Consider the following 17,725-nt stretch of genomic DNA (forward strand, 5'->3'; position numbering starts at 1 on the left):
TTTGTGCTACATCAGCTTTGAGAGAGGCAGATAAAGAGCTGGAAAAAAAATAATGGTAATTTTAAAGATAGCAAAGTGGGCGCAGTCCTTTGAAAGAAGAAAGACGTGCCGAGGTTGGGAAGAGTGCGATGAGGGCCAGGATGCAATAATCCTAGTGGGCCAGGTGGGCTTTCATTTGATCCCCTGTAGAAGTGGCTAGCTATTGGGGGCAGCTTTGATGTTACAGGGAGACAAGACAACTATCCCTTGTAAGGATAAAGAGCAGGAGCTGGACAGCTGTGGGCTCGACATAGGGAGCGCTCATGCACGTCTTTAAATAAACAGGACCGTGGCAAAGACATGACGCGCTAGCTCCTCACAGCCATGCCATTAGCTAGGATGATAGACTGCTCACCAGCATGTGAGTCAACACACGTCAGATGTGAGCATGTAGTCTGAGAGGTCTAGGTGTGCCCACTAAGGTTATCATCGCGGGGAGAAAATGAAACACAATCGAAGACAGACTTGGCATCAACTACGGGAGTGGAAATGTCATTTTCGTGGCTAAAAGCATCACTATAGCTGAAAATGTCAACTGCTCGAAGAAAGGTTTCACTCTGGGGGAGTAACTTTGCCACCACTGGTAAACACGTAATTGTTGCTGGTGGAGAAATGAGCACCACGGGTGGAAATGTCACCAGCGTCAATAGAAATACTACTCTATTTCTTTTATGGTTTTGTGCATCAAAACAGAAAGGAGCGTTTTAGACAGAGGACAGACAATGCAATCGATGCTATTGAAAGTCCTACATGTTTTTGAGCTTTACCTTCAATCTCGCAGCCCAGCAGCTCCAGCCGCAGGCCCATCCCAGCAGGAGTGGACCTCTCTGGGTAAATCCTGACAAAACGGGTCAGCAGAGGCTCCACGGTCCTCAGTTCAGGAGTGTCATAATTGCTGTTGCCTTCAAATATCTGGCAGGGAAAAGGGCAAGAGTGAGAAAGATTAGTATTGACTGCTACAGCCCCCCAAATGCAGGTACCCTACAGCAAAATTACTCCTACGTTCTGAAAATTGATACGAAGGGTTGGTTGTTTTGGGTAGGTGGACAGATGAAAAGTAAAATAAATAAATAAGCTGACCAGATGTGTAATCTTGCTGATATCCAAAGCACAGACTAGGTGAGTGACACAGGAGTCCAGTGGCAAAGACAGCATGACTCACACCTCTGACAAGGGTAACTTTATGCTCCTTTAACTCTTTCTCCGGTCCTCCATGTGGGAAGGTATAAACGAAGGAAAAGAGGAGGCAGGGTGGGAGAAGCAAGCCAAGAAAGAGATAGAGGAATGACGGAAGTGGATTAATGGGTTTGATCACGTGAAGACGCCTGGTGAGCCTTAGATGCTGGGAAACTCTTAGGCAAGAGGAGAAAGGACACTAACTAGGACAGCCGGGATATGGATCCTCCTCACTCCCTTCATAAATCAACCATCAGCCCATCTGGATCAGATTTATGCCCTGTCAGGGACACTTGTAATTGGGGACGGGTTGTTGCAGCTCTTCTCGGAGGTGTGTGCGCCTGCATCTGCGAGTATGCACACACTTACATACTTTGTGTGTAAGTGTGTGCATGCATCGAGCAAAGTGTTGGCAAGTATGCCTTCAGCGCAAGGCAGAGATAAATCTCTGGTCACTTCTCGACCGTTGCCCGTTCTTTCCTCTCTCATCCCTCTGACTCCCTTTCACCCCTCCTTCCTCTCTGGAGAGGTTTCACTATCCATTGAAAGGGTTGAACGGTGTGTGTGTGTGTCACGCAGAATACAAAGCAGGAGGAGAGAACAGGGGGAAGGACTCTGAGAGACTCAAGATGCTTATCCTAATGCGATTCAAAGCGCTCCCAAAATTGACTCACAATGACTGTTCAATGACTCACAACTGCCCGGCGCGTAGTCGGGTGAAAATTGACTAAATGCGTCATAATCACAATCGATGCTCTGACGTGTCTAAGAGACGTTTTTAGAAGTTGGTATTCAAATCATTTTCCACACATTCCAATCCTTGCTCTTGAAAAAAAAAAATCCTGGGTGCATGAATTGAAAAATGATACAGGAGAGCTTTGATTAAGGCTAATCTTCTGATTTGATAGCAGAACTGAACACATACACAAGTATTGTTGGGCACTGTGCAAGGTAAGAGAGAAAAACCCACCTTCGGCCTGTTTCCACTGGTGTCGAGCACCATCCTCCAGTCCGAGCCATTGTTGCTGTAGCCCAGGCGGAACCTCTTCATGAACACCTTGTTTTCACGGTGCTTCCCTCCCTGGATGATCAAGCCCCTCACTAGCTTCTCCTCGCCGAGATCCACCTGCAGCCATTCATTAGTGAAGGGCTGTGGCTGGGGCAGCAGGGTCCATCCTGTCCTACTTGTTAGCAAGCGGGCATTCTCTGGTACCCAGCTGCGGTCCGTATGGGAGGACGCGGTGATCTGGTTGTCACTGATCAAGCCTGATACCATGCCCAGCATGCCTGAACACGGGTACTCTGAAAGGCAAATAGGAAAGCAAAAGGTGCTTAGCTTTTTGATACAAACAAAAGAAAACCTAGAGAGCGGATAGATGGAAAAATAAAACATGCGATCTGCATCCAAAGGCTTGAGGTTCAGCATCAGGCTTGCCACGGCTCTGCTTCGGTGAATTTGAGTTCATACAGGGGCATCGTCGTGGATAGTCAAAGTCAAAGTGAGGACAACTATTCCCCAAACTCGTTGTGATGTTACTGTGATCTCTGCCTCTATTCTCTTTCTCTGTGTCTCTCTGCCTGCAGATCTCATGCATACTAATTCTTCTGCCTGAAGCGGTTGTCTCCAGGCAGCCAATTAAAACCCTCCTCTCTGTTGGTGTTTCCATCTCCTGCATTCTGGGAGCAGTTTTTCTTTTCATCTCTCTGCCCCTCCCTCTATAGACTCATATACACACAAAAACACATTCTCTTTGTGTTTTATCTGCTGCTGCTGCTGCACTCGTCTACCTTCTGCTCCGCAGCTGTTAACATCTGTGGGGCCGCATCTTTGAACACCTTGTTGTTTCCTATCCAAAGTTCCAAACTTTTTTCTCCTCTTTCATTGTATTATTTTTTTTATTCTACCTCTGTGATCATCTCTAGCTTAACTTTTTGTATATTTTCCATATCCATCTCCAGCTTGTTTAAAAGACAGAAAGCTGTTTTTTTCTTTCCTCAAGCCTTGTTTCCAGTGACATCCCCTTGTATAATGAAGTCGAAGGGCACCAATTCATCGCTACAGCTTGTAGAACCATCTGAATGCTTTAACCTGAAACTTTTTTTTGTCCATTTTCACGTTTTTGCCTTGATATTACACGAAAGGTGGCCAGATATAATTCCAATGAAATCTTATTGACTGTACATGGATGTAGAAATTTCTGGTTAGAACAGTCAAAACCCAGCAAACTCTCTAACACCATCCATCCATCCATTCGCTTCCGCTTATCCTTTTCAGGGTCGCGGGGGGCGCTGGAGCCTATCCCAGCTGTCATATGGCGAGAGGCGGGGTACACCCAGGACAGGTCGCCAGTTTGTTGCAGGGCCAACACACAGGGACAGACAACCATTCGCACATTCACACCTAGTGACAATTTGGATTATCCAATTAACCTATCCCCACAAGCTGCATGTCTTTGGACGGTGGGAGGAAGCCGGAGTACCCGGAGGGAACCCACACAAACATGAGGAGAACATGCAAACTCCACACAGAAAGAACCCGGCCTGATGTTGGAATTGAACTCAGGACCTTCTTGCTGTGCGGCAACAGTGCTAACCACCATGCCACCGTGCTGACACTCTCTAACACTACATGTGAAAATAAAAACAAATTTGTCTCAGATAATACGTTTTTAAAGCTCTGTCACACTGGTGGGCTGCTCTGAATTTAGGATTATTGTAATTTTTAGCTGTATGAACTGACCTAAGGAGAACGGTATGCTTTATCTGTAGATAGACAGAATTATGTTCATATTCTTTTATCAAATGTTTTGTGAAATCTGTGAAATAGTTTAGTACCATGCGAGTGATTGATAGGGACACAATAGTTCTGAACCCAAGACGGGATTGTCTTTTTGAGATGTTGTAATAGTCATGCACAGCAACTTACTTATGCTGTAAACACTGTAAAGGAGAGTGATTACACTCATGCAAAGTTACTCTAGTAGAGAGTAACTTTGCATGATTCATAATTAAAAATAATCCCAATGTTTGCTGGGCCTCAGTCCACATTATGTCTGAAACAAGCCATTTTAGCTCTCCTCTCTCTTAAAGTGAGAGGTCACCTTTACTTAAAGCTATCTGTCCTTTAATTGGCTGCCCCACCCAAACAGAAGGTTGAACTACAGCGCGATAGAGCGACTGCAGTAAATATATTATACTTCAGAAATTCTTCTTTGCATAGCTAGAAAGAATCCACAGGAGTCCACAAAAGTTTTCCACGAGCTGCCACTCGAAGTCTGACACTTGTATTAGCAGCTTTTATTGGGCTTAAATCTTCCTGTGTGTCTCGTCCTATCTTTCCTCCAGCACTTAATCCCAAGACACTGAGTCAGAGACCTGTGCTAAGCAATAATATATTTACTATCTGGCTCCCACGGAGGGATAAATCCCAGCATTATTACATCTTCTGTGTCGGTATGAGACAGAGCGTGCACTGTACCGCAGCAGGAATCAATAGCGTAGCTGCGTCTGGGAAAAGTCAGCGAAAACTTGGAGAAAACAAGGCCCCGTTCAGACTTGTCTTTCTCTCTCTTTTTCTCTGTCTCTGGTTATCTAAACCGGCTCCTGTGAGAACCCGTGGGACAAATCTCTGCTCCCGCATTCTCGAAAAGGTCCAAATTGGAGCTCATGTAACAAATGCTGGCTGTGCGAATGCTCCTCGACTGTTTTCTTTTTCTCCCACTTTCTTTCATCTTTGGCCAGAATCTGTTTGAGAGCGATCAGCGAGCTGGCCCCTGGCAGAGCAAAGGCATACTGAACCCCCTTTGAAGTGGGAGGATACAGAGAAAGGTACACATGTGTGATAGTGCGTGTGAGAGACACTGATCTGAGCTTAGACGCTCTGCCCGAGTGCCTGGGTCATCTGGAGCTGTTAATTGACTTCAGCTGCGATGCCATGCACGCAGCGGCACACCCAGGGGAGCAAGCACAAGGTGATTCGCGGCTATGTGGGCCATGCTCAGGGTTTGGGTGGAGCATCGGTGGTTTATCAGTGATATTTATACACCACGGCATATTTACTAACAACAGGGTGGCGGATCTCGTTCATTAATGAGTAGCTGTTTAGATCGGCACGCGACCATGATGATTTAAGGGAGAACATCTTGCCGCATTCTGGGATTTTACTCCTCCTCTCCTGTGATAAAGTTATGGCTTTAAAGAAAAACTGGAAGGGGAAAACTTGGAAAAAATGCAGATTTGAAAAGTCCTTTTTTGGTGAGAAAAGCGGCGATGAACTTTAAGAGCACTTTAAAAGCACTAGTTACTCAAGAGATTGTATCAAGGATTTGTAACTAAGTGTAGAACGGAGTGAGTCACTGAGTTTATGCAGCCCTCAAGAGCCTCAGAGCTTCTCGCTCTCTGCTAGCATGCAGTGAAGCTGGCAGTGTCTTCAGAGCACCCAGGGGTGCTGACGTCATTCCCGAGGCCCTGTGGTGACTTCGATCCTGTGATGTGTTTACGCTCTGCGCAGCGGTCTGGTCGTGCGCCCCGAAACACACGCCCCATCTGTAACCCTGCTGTACCCACAGTGCTCTGCATATGTACCAGAGAGCTACAAAGCTCCATTAAAAGTTTTTTTTTAAAAAACAACACTCGACCAGCTCGCATTTAGCTGTCTGCAACTAATCCCAACCCTAATTTTAATCCAGGGCGCAATCCTGCGCTCACAACATTGGAAAAAATACAAGAGGCTTACTTTCATATTTTTTGTCCCTGTCCACTTCATTTGTAAGTGCAGGGGAACAAAACACACATCCAAGTGCTAATTAGAATTCAATACACATGTTCATAATCCTGCAGAGAGTCAGGCAGATGTGCTAAAAACCATACGAAAGGGAGCCGCACACACATGCACATACCACACATTAAAATAACATCGACAAAAAAAAAAAAAAGGCAAAGATGAGACAAACAAAATCAAAGCTTTAAAAGCAAAGCCAGAGTAAAGAGGCGGCTGAGGAAAGATCTGCAGGAGGGATGGGCCCAAACAGAGCCCACCCGGCTTCAGCTCACTCTGCCTGCAAGCTGTTGGCTTCATATATATTGGATGAGGTACATCTAAACATGGGGAGACATAAATAGGCAATCCTCCTTCATGCACCACTTCTCTATTATGCAACAGCTTGCTTTAGCCTTAAAGGAAGCAGATAAGGAGGGAGGTGTTTGCACCAGTGAGGCCTGGATGGGAAATATCAACTAGGTTGCCGCAAGAGAGCAGAAATTTTGACTAGAGTCTGTGGTGTAAGCTGATTAGGCATATGAAAATGGAATATGGAGTCGCTGTATGAATGTGTATGTGATCTCAGCAGCAACCAACCTGATATCTTGCAGCCGTACACCTCGAAGCGCAGTGCGATGCCTGTTTCCCAGGTAACGGGACGTATCCGAACGAAGCGCGTCAGCGTGGGCTTGGGAAGCTTCGTCTTGGCAACGTCAGTTGGGTTGGTGTTGCCTTGGAAAACCTGTGAAAGATGCAGGAGGGAAGTAAGTTATCAATAGAATATGCTGAGCTGCTGAGATGCAGAGACAGAATTCACTGGAGCTCAGGGATCGGCCTTCATCTGCATTAAGTTTACACAAGATGTAGCATTGGAAGGCAAGCTTTATGGCCACTTTTTTAATGAGATGGTTTAAATGTTTCCTCTTTCTCCATATGTAGCAGCCCCCACAGGCTGGGTAATGTGACTAGGAAACCTGAGACGAGATATACCAGATCGGCTCAAGATGCTCTTTCACTGTCCTCTGTTTCCTGATCAGTTGGAGGTTTTACTGCAGTGTCTTGTTGAAAGGTCACAGACGTCACTGTTCCCCCCTTAGGTCTGTTGACAGTTTACTAGCATCATGTGAGTAGGCTGGCCACCCAGCCAAACAACTCCCCGCAGTCCGTCACAGTTCATTCCGGGTAATTGAATCACAGCAGTGACCACATGACCTCCTGACCTCCGTGACTTAGCGGCAATGAGGCAAAGAGGAACCCAGCTGAAGTGAGCAGGATGGAAAAGAGATAGAAAGGCAGTAAGTTTGGTAGTTTGGCTAAGTAGTTCATGCAGCTGTGTCCAACTGCTTGCCATGCACTCCTTGAGTACAGGGACATCACTAAGGGGAACCTGTAAGAAAACCTTCCCCTCTCTCAAAAGTCACGCTGAGTCTCCACTCGCTAACTGTAAAGTGGCTTTTTCCGGAGCTGCGCTAAGATGCCAAACTGCAGTCTCAGCATGTACCAAATGGTGCCCCTCTGCACAAAAGCACTTTAGAGTCTGGGAAACACAGGCAGAGTTTACCACGGTACCTTTAAGCTGCCACTTTATAGAAGTGACAGTGAACTTTGGAGAGGGCTGGGGGGACATGTACACAGCAGCGCAAACAATCGTGCTTGGATGCTCTGTTGCCTTTGAAAACTTCTTGATATGAGTGGTAGCCTCACACTCTTTTGATTGGAAATTGTGGTATTTACATGCCATGGAAACCTGGGGACTGTTGGACACACACATTCTTCCCTTGCCCTCTGGACACCCACAGAGAAGCTTCCAGATGGACAAAAACCTGTTTGACAGGCTGATCTGCAATCAGTGGTCATCGCCTGTCTCACTCCGGTCAAGCATACTATCCCTCTCTTCCTTTTCTTGTCCCTCTCTGCCAGCTGCTCAAACACGACAACCATCGCTCCCGCTCCTCTTTATCTCTGGTCTGTCAAGTCTTTGTTTTTCCCTGCTTCTTAAATGAAAAATTGACAGGTCCCTGACATAAAACAGAGGCAAAATTCCAGCGCGGTCCTCCTTGCAGGGACTTTATTGCCGTCGTTTTTGCTGTAAATGTCATGCGCTTACACAGGGAGTGAGTATATTACCCTACTGATTTAAAGTGTATAATTACATGTTGGGAGAATGTGGTTTAAGTACATACAGCTCGGTATTTCCCCTTTAGTTGAGTTCGTAAGCAACTTTGAAAAGACCGCAATTTAAATCAGCTAGATGTGCTGTTTGGACGGGATGTTCCAAGTGTAGCACATGTGCATGGGTGGTTTTTCATGACACGGTCACTGGTCAAGGAGGAGTGAACGTCAGCTGTTTTGATGATTTAGTTTCTTCCAAAACAGTCTTATGAAGAGCTACAGCCAAAGCATCTAGAAACACTATCAGAAAGTGAGCATAACATTAGTTCAGACAGGTCATGGAGTTGAGCTTAGTTGTAATCCCAGCCTGTAGGACACGCTATTTAAGCTTCTTTAACGAGGGCATAGTTGCAGCAGTTGTGGAAGCTGACCATAAACCTCCTTCACCTCGGCTCCTTCTTTCATGCTGCATCTGAACTGATCAATCTCACATTGGTGCCTGAACTGCTCTGGGTTCTGCTCATTTATCTGAATAAATGAAGCTTTTTCACTGCAAAAATAGTTCATAACACGGAGGTGGTGCCGGTCAGTGTTGGTCAAGTTACTTGAAAAAAGTAATCAGTAATTAATTACTGATTACTTCCCCAAAAAAGTAATCCCGTTACTTTACTGATTACTTATTTTCAAAAGTAATTAATTACTTAGTTACTTAGTTACTTTTTAAAAACATCATTTACAACCTGAATAGGTGATAAAGCGATAGATCTTTCAGCCCAATTCTACTTTTTCTACATAATCCATCACACAAAATGTAATCAAATGGAAAAGTCTCTTTTTAAAACTTGTTTTGTTAGTTTTAATCTTTTAACCTTATGCATGAAGCAAAATTTTAATTATATGCACCATTCTCTGACTGGAAGAAATTAGTTTAATATTTAAACCTATTTTCTGCACATTCCAGCACATTATATATATATATATATATATATATATATATATATATATATATATATATATATTTTTTTTGTGTTTACACTCACTCTTTCGGATGCAAGTAAAACACAGCAGAAAATAAATAAAGTCAAAGACTAGCGGTCCTTTTGCTCTATTTTCACCTGTAAAGCAGGAGTAGAGTAGGCGGAGGTTTACCTTGGTGCAGGTGTGCCGCAGCGGTCAGTGGAAGGATACCGCAGTTTCTCTGTGAGTTTCTCATTACGTCGTAGCTACTCGGTGCTTGCTTGGAAGTTTAGGGGTTTTTTTCGCTGTAAAAAGAAGTTTTCTTCCCACGCACAACGGACACTAATGTTTTTGTCACTTTTTACGGAATCAAACTCAAAGTAAGGTCAGTACTTCCACGCTTTAAACGCTGCACGCTCATACTCTCTCCCGCACTCGATATATTATCCATTGTTGATCTGCACACAGCTGTTGTCACGAACATCACACTCGCTTACGTCACTGTCATGAGACATTCTCGCAAAAACATCACGGTTTTAGTAACGCAGTAACGCAGCGTTCCTACGGGAAAGTAACGGTAATCTAATTACCGTTTTTGCAATAGTAATCCCTTACTTTACTCGTTACTTGCAAAAAGTAATCGGATTGTAACGCGTTACTGCCCATCTCTGGTGCCGGTACACCACTCGTGGCTCAAAAGAAACTTGGAATATACCTTCTGTTTGGAGCCTTCTTTCAAAGTGATCCAGTCCTCTCCATTAGAGCTGACGTCCACTTTGTAGGACTTGACAAAGTAAACCCTCTGGGTCTCCTGGGAAATGGCGCCCTGGGTGCCGATGGCCGAGACGAACCGCAGGAACCCAAGGTCCACCTGAAAAGGGTGACGAGAGGAGAGCAAGTTTACAGTGAGTTTGCCCATCACTTTACTTTCTCCTTTAGTGTTTCGCTGATTAGCCTGGGCGAAAAGTGCTACAATGTAAAGCTCTTTGCCTGATAACTTTTGTAAAGACGGCTTTCAGCGCACAGCCTATATTAATAATACACAAGACAAGTTGGAGAGTTAAAAATGAGTCCCCACTATCTGATTCACCTCCGGTCATAGCCTCATCAGCAGCTACCTGGAATTTAATAAACAGCAATAAAATGATATTCGCATTAATGAAGCAGAGACAGGACGACAACTTAATTTCCGGCGAAGGGAGGCGAGAGCTCATTGGATAGAAGCGAATAAAACGGGGTCTGCAATCACATCATCAGAACCGGCGAGCGGGAAAGAAAGATACAGACTGAATATCAAATGATGTGTCTTTAAAATATGCAGGGCTTTATAAAGTAATCATGAACTGCAGTACATTACTGCAGGGCTATTATATTTTCACAAGGAGACAGCCAGAGGTAGCAGGGTCAGAGAGGTGGAGGAGTGAATGTCTGCGCGTCTGTGTGTACGTATATTTTGCTCAGTGCATGGGTGCTGCACTCAGAGATGATGCTGGGCAGAGAGTGGGGCTGGTTTCCATCAGACCTGGAAAAGGGAGCGCAGTCTGTGTCTGCCAGCCATCATCCCTGTTTAAAACCACCACCATCACTGCCAGGAAAGACAGAATCCTCGTCCTTACATATATATATATGTCCCCGCGGCTTCTGTGTCTGCGGCAGGAACGGCCTTCAAAACTTGCTTTGATCACGTTGATTAGTTTACCAGCGGGATAAAGGTATAATTTTTCAGCCACCGGCAATAATAAATGAGCTCGCTCTGACCACTGCAGAGGCTCCTTGGACCTCACCTATCATCCCATCATCCACAGCAGAGGCAAAGAAAAAAAGAGTGGGTGTGGTGTCGACCTGCAAAACTTTCAAAGAATCCCAAGCCCTCGGTGTAAAAGTAGCGAGCTTAATTTTAACAAGCACTAACACCCTCTTTTGACAGGCTGAGCTGACGGTAATGAGGAGTAATGGTATTGCGTGCAGACACCGTTTTAAAAAAAAAACCCCAAAAAACAAGAGAAATGCAAGAAGCTTGGGCGTTGGTGGAAGAGATTTCCAAGATCACGGGGAAAGACGAAGCCTTTGATGTTGACGTGAGATGGGCTCGAGCCCCGACGGATGGCGACCAGACTCTCGAGCAGATTACTGCATCGACTCAGAGGAGATAGTCGGCTTGAGCATGTGCGACAACAGTCAAATCCTTTATGGGAGTGTGAGCAGACAAGACACTTTAGCGTGTGCATTTTTTTAGGCAATCAGAGCCAGGGTTATCTTAGCAGGGCTCCAGCTCTGCTGAGGATAAAGCCACACAGAATATACCTACTTTGCCTGCCAACATTATATACAGTAGTGTGCTTCCCTTAATGATTCAGAGCAGGGAAGGAATATCTGCATGCCACAGAATGCCGGTCAATCCCGCTCCAGAAATATAAAGACATAAACAGATGGGAGCAATGAATGAGGTTCCACTCTGCTATTCTCTCACTCTCTCCTGGCCGCCCAAAGGATGTGGATGGATGAAGACTAACAAAAAAGACAGTCAAATACGGAGACAGAATACTTTTGTTCCTGTCTACAGGCTCAAGGGGCTTTTACAGTAAGTCCCCCTGATTTCTTTTGGTCTGCAAATAGAAACAAAATCAAATCCTGTCAGCTTCAGCCAGTTCCCGTTTAATAACACAAGAACTTACTTCCTGTCTGCTGGCTAAAACGGCTGCGTGTGCCAGTAGTGGATGGAGGAAGCTGGGTCTGTGCTGGTGTTTAAGTGCATTAGCCAAGGCAGGTCTTTAACATCTGCATTCAAATGGCCAGTCTGACATATTTTCAGCCTGGACCAATAGCAAAGCAGTTTACTGTAAAGGCTTCACTGAAAATGCTCTAATAGGAAGACTTGGCCTTGGGGTTGTTTTCTCTGAATGGATCTCATTAAGTTTAATGGAGGAGAAGAGCCTCTGGGAATGAAATGAGTGGCGGGGCTAATTGGGAACACTCGTGGGTGCTCAGACTCAGACAATCTCAGGACATGTGCGTGCCAGAATATTTCTGATTAGTAGAGACGTTTTTGTCGGTGGGTAAAAATGAGCGTTCGTGATTGTGCGATCTCGCTTCCCAGTTTTACGTACTTTAATCACCTTACGCTCATTTGTTTTAAACTCCTACAAACTATCACGGTGGTGGGCATAACCAAATCGCTGTAATGCTGTAATGACAGTAAGTCCAACAGTGGAATTGAGGTAAGAAAAAGGGACAGAGGAGAGGTGAAGGGCGAGGAGAAGGTTAGGAGGGGAGGGACAAGTGGCTGACAGCGATGCCTCGTAAGATGTGAGGGACACGAGCGCAGAGTCTCCCGCGAAGAAGTGCACAGACTAGATCAATTTCACAGACACAGCCTGATAACAGGGCCTGGGTAATGAGCAAAGCATGATTTATTAATGGCTGCTTGTTAGAAGCAGAAGAACGGTGCTGAGGCTGCGCTAACAGACCGGGGTTGCACGGGTCATGGAGAGAAGGCGGGCTGCCAGGGCGCTTGGATGCAAAGCAGAGTCCATCCTACGCCGCAGAGACCGCAGTGAAAACAAACAGGCCAAGATAATGATTACTAGTGGGACTCCTTTTAGCCCAGAGCACAGGACAGAACTTGCTGACCTATATACATAAACCGATAGCCAACATTTAGAAACTGAGTGCACAGCGGAGCTCGGGTAAATAGATCACTCACAGATGATAAGCCGTTTGTCATCTGCAGATGAAAGGCTGAGTCATGTCTAATGGGTGATGTAATGACTGCGAGGAAGGTGTGAATTATGACTCCTAATCGCAGGCCTAAAGGGAGGCTCTGCGTTTCCAGACTCTGCTGATCAAACAGAACGAACGCTTGTATCTGCTGCGCATTTGCCATATTGTTATTCTTTCCCCCTGCATAAGTGTTTGGACTCGAGCCCACCTATAGATAAATGACAACACACATTCTGGGACATGCCGGTGCACAGTAACTCATATCTGGTGGGACACACAACCTGAGCCATAAACATGCCAGGCGGGGTAAGAAATCACCCACAATCTTTCCATAAAGCAGTGGGCAAGGCTTCAGTGTGTCCTTGTCTCCCATGAGTTTTTCCTGCTCCGGCGCAGTCCAGAATACGTGTGACTTTCTCTCTGAGCGTGCGCCTGAGATGTTTTCTCCCTTCCTGTTATGAGGCAAACTGATGAGTCAAAAGCCCTATGCCCCACAAATGCCAGTGCGCACAGCTCCGGTGGTTCCACAATGTAATGGAAGCAGAAAGGCAGAAAGAGAATCAGTCGTGGGCTCGGGCTTGTAACATCAGCCAGTTACAGCCTGGTGTGAATGCAATCAGGCCGACACACTGAAATCAACGCAAGGCGTCTGGATGGTCCGATTTGATTACATCTGATTTGGTGTGTAAGTTTGTGGGTGTGGAAAATATTCACTTGTTTCACATTTTGTCATGTTACAGCCTTAAATTCAATTTCTCACCTCAAAATTCTACACACAATGCCTCATAATCACAAAGTGAAAAAAGTATTGGGAAATTCTTACAAAAATAGATGAATTTAATCCATGTGAAGAACAAGTGAAGCGCTGTGAAGACTTTTCGGATGCATGTGCTCAGACAGACGTTGTATTTCTGTATCTGTTTGCACAAGTGTGGCTTAGTTTGAAGTTTTCTAATTATACCTCATTGGCAGTAGGAGCTGTAGGCGTGATCATTAGGCGTATTGTCTCTGCATGACTCAGATGTGCAGCAAGGCCACATGATATGTATTTCGAGGCTAAAGCCTTGTCAGTTTTGTGTAGGTGCAGAAAGAAGACATGTGGTTTATAAGGCCTGGGAGGGAAGGAGGGGTGCGTGTGAGAGTTGGGGGGGGGGGGGGGGCCTTTAAAGAAACGGCAAAGACTCAAAAGCTCTATCTCTCGCTGCTTGATTGGCTTATAATTGAGTTGCCAAGGAGTTGCATAGAGCAATCCGTACTCTACGAGAAGAAGTACTTTTCTTTGAAATCCATTTTTCTGCTTGCCCAACAGAGGGGGGGAATAGTCTCCTATCTGTGTGGGCTGCTGACTGAATAACCAAGGCCTCTAGGGAACAAGTTTATTCGTTTTCCCTCACCAAAAAACAACAACAAGAGAAATGCCCAGGGTGAGAGAGAAAGGAGAGCTCCTCTGAGTTCCAAAGTCAACGAGCAGCTGGTAGACACAGTTAGAGGCCTCGGTCCAGGAAACAACCCCTGGACATGCTTCATGGATCTCAAAGGGTAGTATAGTCAGAAGTGATGAAGCAGGCGGAGAGTCTCGAGTCACTTTCTTTCTTTTTTTGCATACAAAATCTGATTACAATCTTCTTTGTATGCTAATGAGAGGATGCTGACATTTCGGTGAAGCTGACATTCGCAAAGATACCTCGCCACGAAGCTAAAGAGACACGCTTCCATTCCCAGATGCAGTATTTCTAAACCAGCTTTTGGCAATCTCTTCACTAATTTCTTCCGCAGTCACTTTTGGTGTAGCCGGAGCTTTGTAGGAATAGCTCAATTACCTGGAAACTGTAATTAATTTGTTCTTTCATGAAAATTGTATTACTCAAATGCTCCGGGACCTATGAGCTCCTCTCACGACCTTCCATTTATCACAGTGTTCACCTGACAGGATTACAGTTTATTTTTAGCACCACGGCACCTCTTTGGTGGCACTGAATTATGCAGGTCTTCCCATGCGCTGATCATCTGTTTTCTTGACAAAAAGGGATGTACAGGCTGGATGACAGCATAGTTAAGTTAAAGGTTGCCTGGTTTGTCACGCGTGAGGTGGGGGTGAGCTTAAACATATGCACTGTTGCGTGATTGGAGAGGGAGGATAACAGTCTGGCTTCAAGTTTTTCCTTTGTGAATCATCATTATAACACTAACTCCAGGGTCATTCCCAGCCATGCCACACACATGACTAACGTGCTGAGTAATGATTATGAAACCCAGAAACAGTGATAGGGATGGGAAGCAGGGCAGACCTGAAGGTATGTCACGTCTGGAAGTGGCTGCATGATCTGATCTCAGGATACGCAGCTGCACGTGATCGCTTGGAGATGATGACCGGCTACGGGACTTTCAGGCACTGAAAATGAAGCTGATTATGGTTGAGCTGAGGTTTTGTCTCAGAGTACTTATGCAGCACTGTTTCATTTAATTACATCATGCTATCCCTCATGTTTCGATTTCTAGTCTGACTTTTGGGCCGCTCCAGTCGAGTGTGGGTCTCTATTCTCTCATTGATTTTCCAATTGAGAGCAAGGCCTAGAAGGAGCGAGGCACAGACAGCATCCATTGTTTCCATTTGTAAGGCACGATGATGATCTCACCAGCAGCTGCATGCCAGCCTCCGCTCCTTGGCTCTCACTAAACTTCATCAACTGAGAATCTGCTGTTAATTACTAGTCCATATTCTAATTACTTATCACTCGGTATGGGAAGTAAGCCCAAACAGAGGCTGAGGTAAAGAAGTAGACAATAGCAATGAAGGAGACATTTTCACAAATCATTGATCTAGGGTTTAGAGAACATTTTTAGATGATAGAAAATAGGGTGTGTCAGATCCAAGCTGCAACCCAGAGGGCTAAAAACAAAAAGCCAACGCCACAGTATCTAGCTAAAACTAACGATATAGACATTATGACGTCATGCAGTGGTTTCTGGACTCCTCATTTTCAAGTGTTAGCTTTTTTGCAGGTGACATATTGGCCTTTCCAAACCAGAAATAGCAACATTTGGATAAGCGAGTAGATTAATAAGCTATCAGCTAAAGCTAGCATCCACAGTTTGCACATCTGACCATCAGCACAAATTAACAAATGAGTAAGACACAAGAATTTGACTCACTAAAACTGACGCACGAACCTCTTGGATGGTCTGCACCACACAGTTGACCAGCTGTTGGTTATGGCTCCCCGTGTTAGCATACCCGTCAGGTAAAGATAAGCTTGAATGCTTTTTGGGGTACTGGTGATTTTTGGAGCATTTTCTATAAAATTAGCAAGCTCAACTCTTAGGGAGGGAAAGTATAGTATTGTAACTTAGCACTTATTAGTGGGAAATTATGTCTGTGTCATACACACATGATATCTATGAAATCTTTTTCTTACTAGCATTAGCATGTATGGTTAGTTCTGGCTGTAAAAGAAAATAAACAAACGAACTAGAAGCAGTTGCCCATAATGTTAACTTGAGGCTTCAAAGTGAGACTTTACAATCTAATCTGACATAACCATGCCTTTGTCCATTTATTATATACAGCCTGTGGGCAGACCACATGGATTTAGTGTTCATTCTTATCTGATTGGTGGAAGGAATTGCACCATTATCAAGGCTCTCTGCAAGTGTTTGATTGGTGAAGGTTTATCCGGCCTCAGATTCAAAGCACAGTTTGCTGTATGGCTTTGCCTGGGCAAATACACTCAGGAAGGGCTGTGCCCCCCCCCGTGTTTCAAATTGCAACTTAAACCTGTGACAATATCCCCCGCAAACGGTTGACTTTACCTTGAGATTAATATTGCATGTGGGAGATAAAGAGGCATATTGTGTCAACAAACACCGATATGCTTCTGAACCTTTGATGTCTGCAACAAAGGTGAGATTAAAGCACGCATGACAAGAGTAAAGGGACTCATTATCTCCATTTATGATTAAACAATTTAGCTTATCAGAGACACATAAAAAATACATAAATACTGACAAAGTAGTCAGGGATAATGCATCCTGACAAGAAGATTGAAGATAATGGCAGGATCCGTTCCAGCTAAATTATAGATATGGAGACAAGCTCAAGCTCATGAGCATAAAAAAAATAAAAAATAAAAGCTCCGGCTGTATGGGATAGCGTGTACTGTATATTGCCATTATGAGATGCTCAATAAAGAGGCTTTCAGGTATTGACAGTTGGGTTCTCTCCAAGACAGTCTAAATTATTCACGTTGTGTGTATGTGCAATCAATGGCAGCCGTCTCACAGAGATTCAGTCTTGGAGTGTCTTTTATTGAGTCCTTCAGATGCTTTACTGACTCTTGGTGGCCATCAGATCCTTCCTCTGACATCCTTGACAAAGCCATTGTACACTATGTGAGCTTCTCAGCAATTCCCCTAATCACGCTCCCCGAGGAACCATTACACCAATCCATAGACTATACCTCCCCTTCAGAGTTAAATGTGTTGTACAGATGCGGACATTTCCTCACCGGTGCTGTGTGAAAACTTGTGGTGTATCCTCATTTCTTATTTTTTTAATACCTCAACCTGCTCCAGAGAACCCCACTGCTAAGCATCTGAAAAAGACGCACGTCGCGCAGCAGGGTAATTCGTACAAATCTCTTTCTACCTTGATGTAGATTTGTAAGCCTAAAATTTTCAAGCATGAAAAAAAGAAAGACCTGTTTTGAGGGATTATTGTTGCTTCCTTTCCTCCCTCTTCCCTCCCCTGTAAACCTCCTCAAAGGACATCTGTCCATCTCCGTGTAGACCAAAGGGGCTGATTAATGGCCTGGCTAACCCAGCACTCAATGCTGTACCCACCACACCAATCTAATTACCCAGCGGAGAGCGCACAGACTCCAGCATCTCGCCCTCCTCCTTTCCATATATCAGAATGAGGCAGTATTAAAATGGATGACAAATCTGGATTATGTTCGGCAAAGA

General features: G+C 44.8%; 1 protein-coding gene across 2 annotated transcripts in view; it reads right to left on the reverse strand.

Annotated features, from left to right (window-relative positions):
- nrp1a (neuropilin 1a) overlaps positions 1 to 17,725 on the reverse strand; it is a 62,441-nt gene that overhangs the window by 7,998 nt on the left and 36,718 nt on the right. For both annotated transcript variants that reach the window (XM_035913750.2, XM_006804520.3), the window contains exons 8-11: positions 9,759 to 9,914; positions 6,572 to 6,716; positions 2,186 to 2,517; positions 807 to 951 (exon numbers count right to left, since the gene is read on the reverse strand). In XM_035913750.2, the coding sequence (XP_035769643.1) occupies positions 807 to 951; positions 2,186 to 2,517; positions 6,572 to 6,716; positions 9,759 to 9,914 (778 nt within the window). The remainder of the gene's footprint in view (positions 1 to 806; positions 952 to 2,185; positions 2,518 to 6,571; positions 6,717 to 9,758; positions 9,915 to 17,725) is intronic.

The sequence above is a fragment of the Neolamprologus brichardi genome, chromosome 9 (genome assembly GCF_056152115.1).
Source record: "Neolamprologus brichardi isolate AB-2024 chromosome 9, ASM5615211v1, whole genome shotgun sequence".
NCBI classification, from domain to species: domain Eukaryota; kingdom Metazoa; phylum Chordata; class Actinopteri; order Cichliformes; family Cichlidae; genus Neolamprologus; species Neolamprologus brichardi.